Genomic DNA, 6,086 nt, shown 5'->3' with positions numbered 1-6,086 from the left:
AAATCTACCAAGTAAAACCAAGAGCCCGATGCCCTTATATGCGCTACAAATTTGTCAATATACCGGTTTATATTTCAACATTTATGCAGAAATCATATTTTTATCTACTTTGATAACGTCACAACCGCTAATCTCCATAGAACATCAGACTAATTACTATTTCATAAAATATTGTTACCTACCACGATAACAACAATTCCTTTTAAAATCAAAAGAACAGACAACGCCATAAACAACCATTAAAAAAAGTTTAAAAGTGACAGCATTCTTTATAAAAAGCTGCAACTCATTTTTTTGCAAAGAAAGGCAATAATGAAAAAATGTAATATAAGCTATTACATCCACACTTACTATAATAGAATGGAATACAAGCATGCTATGAATATTTACTCTGTTTTATGTAAGTTTACAACATCTTTGTCTTGTCCTACATCTCATCAGATAACTCAAAATTTTAAAATCAATAAAAACTGTTTAGGGAAGTTAAGTACAAATCCATTATAATTTTATGTTCGCAGAAAAATTTAAGGTAATGAATGAAAAAACAAAAAAGATGTATTAGTTCAACAGTTCAGATTTTAAGCAAATATAAATATTGTTAAGAATTTAAAAGCATTGCTCTTTAAGTACTTAATGATGTGGTGTAACATGTAGAAACCTTTTGAATGTATCTTATAAATTTCCAATTTAAAAATGACAATAAAAACTTATATTCTGCGGATTTTACAAAAGTTAAGTTTAAAAAGTTATCTTATGAGTTGTAGTACAGTAAAAATATTGATTATTATGTAAAACAGCATACAATTAGGGTTATTACATTACATTACCTTGGCAGAGCATGACTGGTTGCTGGAAGTGTCAAAAATACTAGTCGGGTTCCAGGAAAGTTTGTTTAAAGAGATCAAACTTCGCCTCGTTATGGTCAAGTACCACAGTTATTTAATTGTTTTTACATAATCACAGATTCCATGTGGGGGCACTACAGTAAATGTTTTTACATAAACTCCTTCTACCATTTGTTAAGGAAAGAAAACTAATATTTGGTAAAGCAGCAAAACGAAATTAAAGGAACACCCTGTACCTTTTCAAAATCCACAAGTAAATTTCAAGTAAACTGCAAAAATAAACAGAATCAACAATATGGGATACTTCCCTACTTTCCGTTTCTCAAACAACTATTTATATAATAATATTCGAAATTAATAGTCTTATACATGATCTAAAAATTAAAATTATACTTTTCGCTTTTAAAATTTAAATAATAATCTAACTCTACTGTCATATTTGTTAAAGAAATTGAAAAAGAAAGTCCCATTTCGGCAAAACAACAACAAATTTAAACAGAAATTCATCGAAAAACGTATTGGCCAAAAGAAAACAAAAAGCCAAATTGTAAACAACATAACTAGCTTCTGATGAAAAATAATTAATTGTATCGATACAACCTGGACTATAAGAACCTAGGCATTGGCGGTGTCCGGTGATGATAAGACTGAGTTGATTCAGTCCGATGATGGGGGAAAGTACTAGAAGAATAATTTCTGTAATCAACCGGATGGTGTAGAGAATTACGTAAACTTTGTGGTGTTTCAACGACTGCATGAAGATGAGATCCTCCATCGCCCAAATCCAACTCCATTTCTGGCTGTTCATGCAGTTGAATTTGGCCAAGACTTGCAGACGCCATAGCTACATCAGGCATAATATCAGATAGGTGACCGTCGCTGCAAGAACTGCTTTCTGGTTCATTAGGGAACCGAAAATCACCTTCTGGCACGACAGCCGGCAATTCGTGTGGAGCCCTTGAGAAATTGTTCTGCCTTGGGAATGTCATATGGTGACCATAATTGCTACCATGTCCTTTTAAATTCAATTTTTTTGGCGAAGCTTCAACTACATTCTCTTCATTTGGTCCTATTTCGTTTTCGCAGTGACAACTTTCCAAAATGTCAGCCACTGGATCAGGGAGATTAAATTCTCGTACAACACGTAAGCGTATCTGTTGATTAATTTCATGAACTGAAGACAACAATAAATTAAGAGCTCTTTGACAACTTGGAGACTGTCTTAGTTTTTGTTCCCTTTTTAACATAGCGCTAGTAACTGCACGATCGGGCACAGGTATTGTAGCCGCTAAAACATCAACATTTGCCATGCCATAGGGTCTATGTTTGGGCTTATGGCCAACCATATACAATGTATCTGGTATGTCTTGCATATATCTAGCTCTTCTCATCCTGTGCAGTTCAACTTCCTGTACTAGATGATCCTCAACTAGAATTTTAAGCTCTTCGTAATATGGCATAAATAGCCGTGGACGTATAAAAAGGCCGTTATTTTTTCCGCATCTTATCCAGGCATTAACGCGCATATTTTCGTCGCCCCCTAGCATATGACTTGGAGGAGTACTAACCAAACCTCTACGAATAGCTTGATTCAGTATTTCATTGTTTGCTGGTAAAACATGATCTATATGAACTAAAGGTAATAAATCTGAAAGTATTTCACGCAGTTCAACGTCGCTTAAATCACGCTTTTTAACCCCTTTGCGTGTTACTGAGTGTGCTGTATGGTTCAACAAATTTGGTTCTGAAAACAACGGAATTACAGAAGTCAAACTACCTAGTGTTATTGCACATATGAGTAAAACCTTTAAATTTTATTCTCTTTGAAGCTCAGAGGATAAAATAAAAAAGAAATAGTTCAATTTACCTCTGTCTTCCATTCTTTTAACCAGTTGCTGTTCTCCCCATTTTAAAACACCATGAAGAACTTCTAATTCACTTGCTTGTAAGAATGGATTCTTCAATGCTTCCTGCAGATGAACTTTGTCTAACTGATGTAAAACAGGAGACTGAACAATTGCTTGAAATTCTTCACGAAGAAAATGCAGTGCCTGTAAATATTTACTTTTTGTTTTTGTGAATTATAATTTAATTTATGCTAAAACAATACCTGACGATGAACCCATGCGGACCCGTACGGTTGCTGAGACCATTGTAATACAGTTGGCAATGTGTCAAGTGATAACCATTCTAATATAAGATCTTCACAGCCTTGAGATAAAATGTCCAATTCAAGAAATCGACCTATTTGGTACAATTCCATTGTTTCTTCTAATGGAGATGGTCGAACCCGTCCAGTATGTGCTAATGCTTGAGCTTCGCCCAAACCTCCTCCACAACCGCCTCTTGAAATTAGCGAGAGGTCAACATGGTCTAAATATATCACATGGAGCAGAACACGTGCATATCTGTCAGAAAAAATTATTAGAAAATACGCAAAAAATAAAATAAACGTTGATACCTTTTAGGTATAACACTTTCATCAAGAACTATTCTGGTAGGAATATGTAGAGCACGTTCTGTATGTTCTTCGCCAGTTCGAGATCTTCTTTGTAATAAGTTTCTAAAAAATGGAGATCTTGCAGATAAAATGGCTTTATGGCAAGGAAGTTCAAGTTTAGGCCGAAACCCATACTCAGAACTTCCCGAGTCAGGTCTTTGACAATCTAAGCCGTCCGATGTAAATACTAATGCAGCGTCTGCATAATCGCCAGTCTCTAATAAGTATTGTAGATCTGTTTCTAAAGCGTTTGGAGTTCCAAATTCTTCTCGTAAACGTCTGAGTAAATTTAAATCTATATTCGTATCATGTGGACAAATATCTCCTGTATATAAATATCTTAAGAGGGCAGAAAAAAGTTGCACATCTACTTGAGTACGTAGTTCTAAACAAATCCTTGCACCATAACCAGGACAGCCGGCAAGAAGGTCACGAAAGTAAGGACACCTTATTGATAATAAAGCTCGATGAATTGGGAAACATGCTCCTCGATATACCAAATCAGCGTCAGTGCAATATTTATAATCATAGAGTGCAGATAAGTCTTGTTTAAATGTAGAAGCTGGTGGCCTTGCTAGTTCAGCTTGCACACATAAGTCTTTGAGAGCTGCCAGTGCTTCATATTCTTCTAAAAGAGCTGTCACTTCTAGAGGTGTCCAGTCTGACACTAATTCCCTAATCATACGGCCATGATCACAAGCTTTTGAAGACCTCCTTCTTTTAATAAATTTTTTCTTGAGGGTTGAAAGACCGGCTATTTTTTTCTTCCTTTCCCTGCTATAAACAATATTTACCTATTACCAATGTATTTAATATGCATTTTCAGTAATTAAAAAAAAAATATCATCAAATATAAAACTTAAAATTATAGATAAGTAATACATAAATATATAATGAAGCTTATTACTATATATAATAAGTCATATCTGCTACATTTTCTACAATTACAATTAAATACAAATTGAAATATAACACACCTTATCATTATTCCAACTGTATCTCTGTATGCTGACATATCAGTAAAGCCTGAGTTACCAGGTGAGTTACCTACATCTCCTGCAGCTGCAACTGACGAATTGACACCCATGCTATTTACAAATTCTTGGCTCATACAATGTTCACTACCAATATTCCACCAACTGTGCTGCAGTGCACAGGGAAAAAGACAGTCAAAGAGGTTCATTACTTTCTGAACCAAGAGCTTTGTGCAGGGTCACTAGCTACATGAACATAATTTGCCAATGTAACACATACAATGCAAATAATACACAAAAATAAAACATTAAACATTGTCATTAAAACAATTATTGCAAAAGGAAAAGAACTCAATAAACAAACTTTAAACTATTAATATACAATGTTGTATAAATGTAGTGCTCTAATTTCTTAAACAAATAAAATTCATCGATTTCCATAAATTAATATTGTCTCAAATATATTTAAAAATTATATTAAGTGATGTTTGTATTTTTCTTTTTCTATTTTGTACTGACATACATTTTGCATTCAATTCAAAATTTCAGTAACATTACTGTTATGAATTTCACTTTTATTAACAAGCACCAGTAAATTTTGGCAAATTCAACAAGTAAAAAGTATAAAGTACATACCAGTACTGAATGTATTTTTAATATTTGTAATTTCTCTGCTTCTGAAGTAATACATTCTTAATCCTCATATACCTTTGACATTCCTTCAAGCTATTGTAGAAGCCATGTTTAATGTGTAGTACAACTTGAAAATGCACAACACAGTTTATAAATCACAGCAATGCATTTTTTGTATGCAGTATTATAAAACAATGACTTTAAAGTTTGATTAATTCACTAAAATCTAAAACACTCAAAAATGTTTACATTTCACTTGTAATTTCACTAGTGTCACTCACCAGGTTTACCTTTCACAGATCAATCATATGGGTTAAAATTCTTGTAAAACTCTGTCAATTTTAGCTTCAAATCGATCGAGTTCAAAGTACCGTAAATACTAACCGTTGATAATCTTTATATTCTTAATTAGCTTTTACCTTAAAAAAAGCTTATCATGTATTTAACAAAGAAATTTTGGAAAATTTTTTATATGATGGATGACCTACCACCCATCATTAAAAAGCACCACCGAACTATTATTTCGCATGCGCATGTTTGCGTTCCGCGGTGAAAATTTAAGTTTAAAACTGTAAACTGCTGCTGCAGTTAACTAAATAAAATCATTAATCACTAATTAATCACTTTAAATATTACGATGAATATAGACCAAAAACAGTAGGTTGTACACATTCAAATTGATACTTCAATCAAATCGGTCACTCAAGTTCTTCAATTAATACATCCACTTTATTATTTATATGAAAAGAAAATGTGAAACTCGTTAAAAAATGTTACCCAAAGCAATATAAGAAATAATTTTATGATTCCTAATTTAATGAAGATCAATTTTAATTGTTTTTGTAAAATGAATTGTCAAATAATAATAAATAAATAAATGTTTTACATTCAAGGTCGGTACTGTCAACTTTGAAGAACTTAACCTAACTTAACCTCGTTTTTTTTTGATGTAGTAATCACGGAAAGATTGTTTTATAATTGTTTATAATAAACTAAATATGAAGAATATTAGTTTATATAAAGTCAACAAAGAATATATAGGCTTTGACAATGCATTAGATGTTATTAATATTGCTGACAAACTATATGTTTTAAAAGATGAGCAAGTGTGGTGCTACATGAAACTGGAGAAAA

At 32.6% G+C, this 6,086-nt stretch overlaps 1 protein-coding gene across 3 annotated transcripts; it reads right to left on the bottom strand.

Annotated features, from left to right (window-relative positions):
• Nucleotides 1-7: 7 nt before the first annotated feature.
• LOC108743918 (BTB/POZ domain-containing protein 7) lies at nt 8-6,079 on the bottom strand. 3 transcript variants are annotated; one of them, XM_018479522.2, is made up of 7 exons: nt 4,956-6,079; nt 4,323-4,565; nt 3,307-4,122; nt 2,956-3,253; nt 2,713-2,896; nt 1,768-2,589; nt 8-1,689 (listed from the first exon to the last, which is right to left on the bottom strand). In XM_018479522.2, exons 2-7 carry the CDS (start codon nt 4,526-4,528, stop codon nt 1,451-1,453), a joined length of 2,565 nt encoding a protein of 854 aa, XP_018335024.1. In that variant the 5' UTR covers nt 4,529-4,565; nt 4,956-6,079; the 3' UTR covers nt 8-1,450. The 3 variants fall into 3 exon arrangements, with proteins under 3 accessions (XP_018335024.1, XP_018335022.1, XP_018335023.1); XM_018479520.2 differs by having other exon boundaries at nt 8-2,589; nt 4,956-5,178; nt 5,234-6,079; XM_018479521.2 differs by having other exon boundaries at nt 8-2,589; nt 3,307-4,119.
• Between the last annotated feature and the right edge of the window lie 7 nt (nt 6,080-6,086).

Source organism: Agrilus planipennis, unplaced genomic scaffold (genome assembly GCF_000699045.2).
Source record: "Agrilus planipennis isolate EAB-ADULT unplaced genomic scaffold, Apla_2.0 scaffold1549, whole genome shotgun sequence".
Taxonomy (NCBI): domain Eukaryota; kingdom Metazoa; phylum Arthropoda; class Insecta; order Coleoptera; family Buprestidae; genus Agrilus; species Agrilus planipennis.
This window is presented reverse-complemented; position numbering and strand designations above follow the sequence as displayed.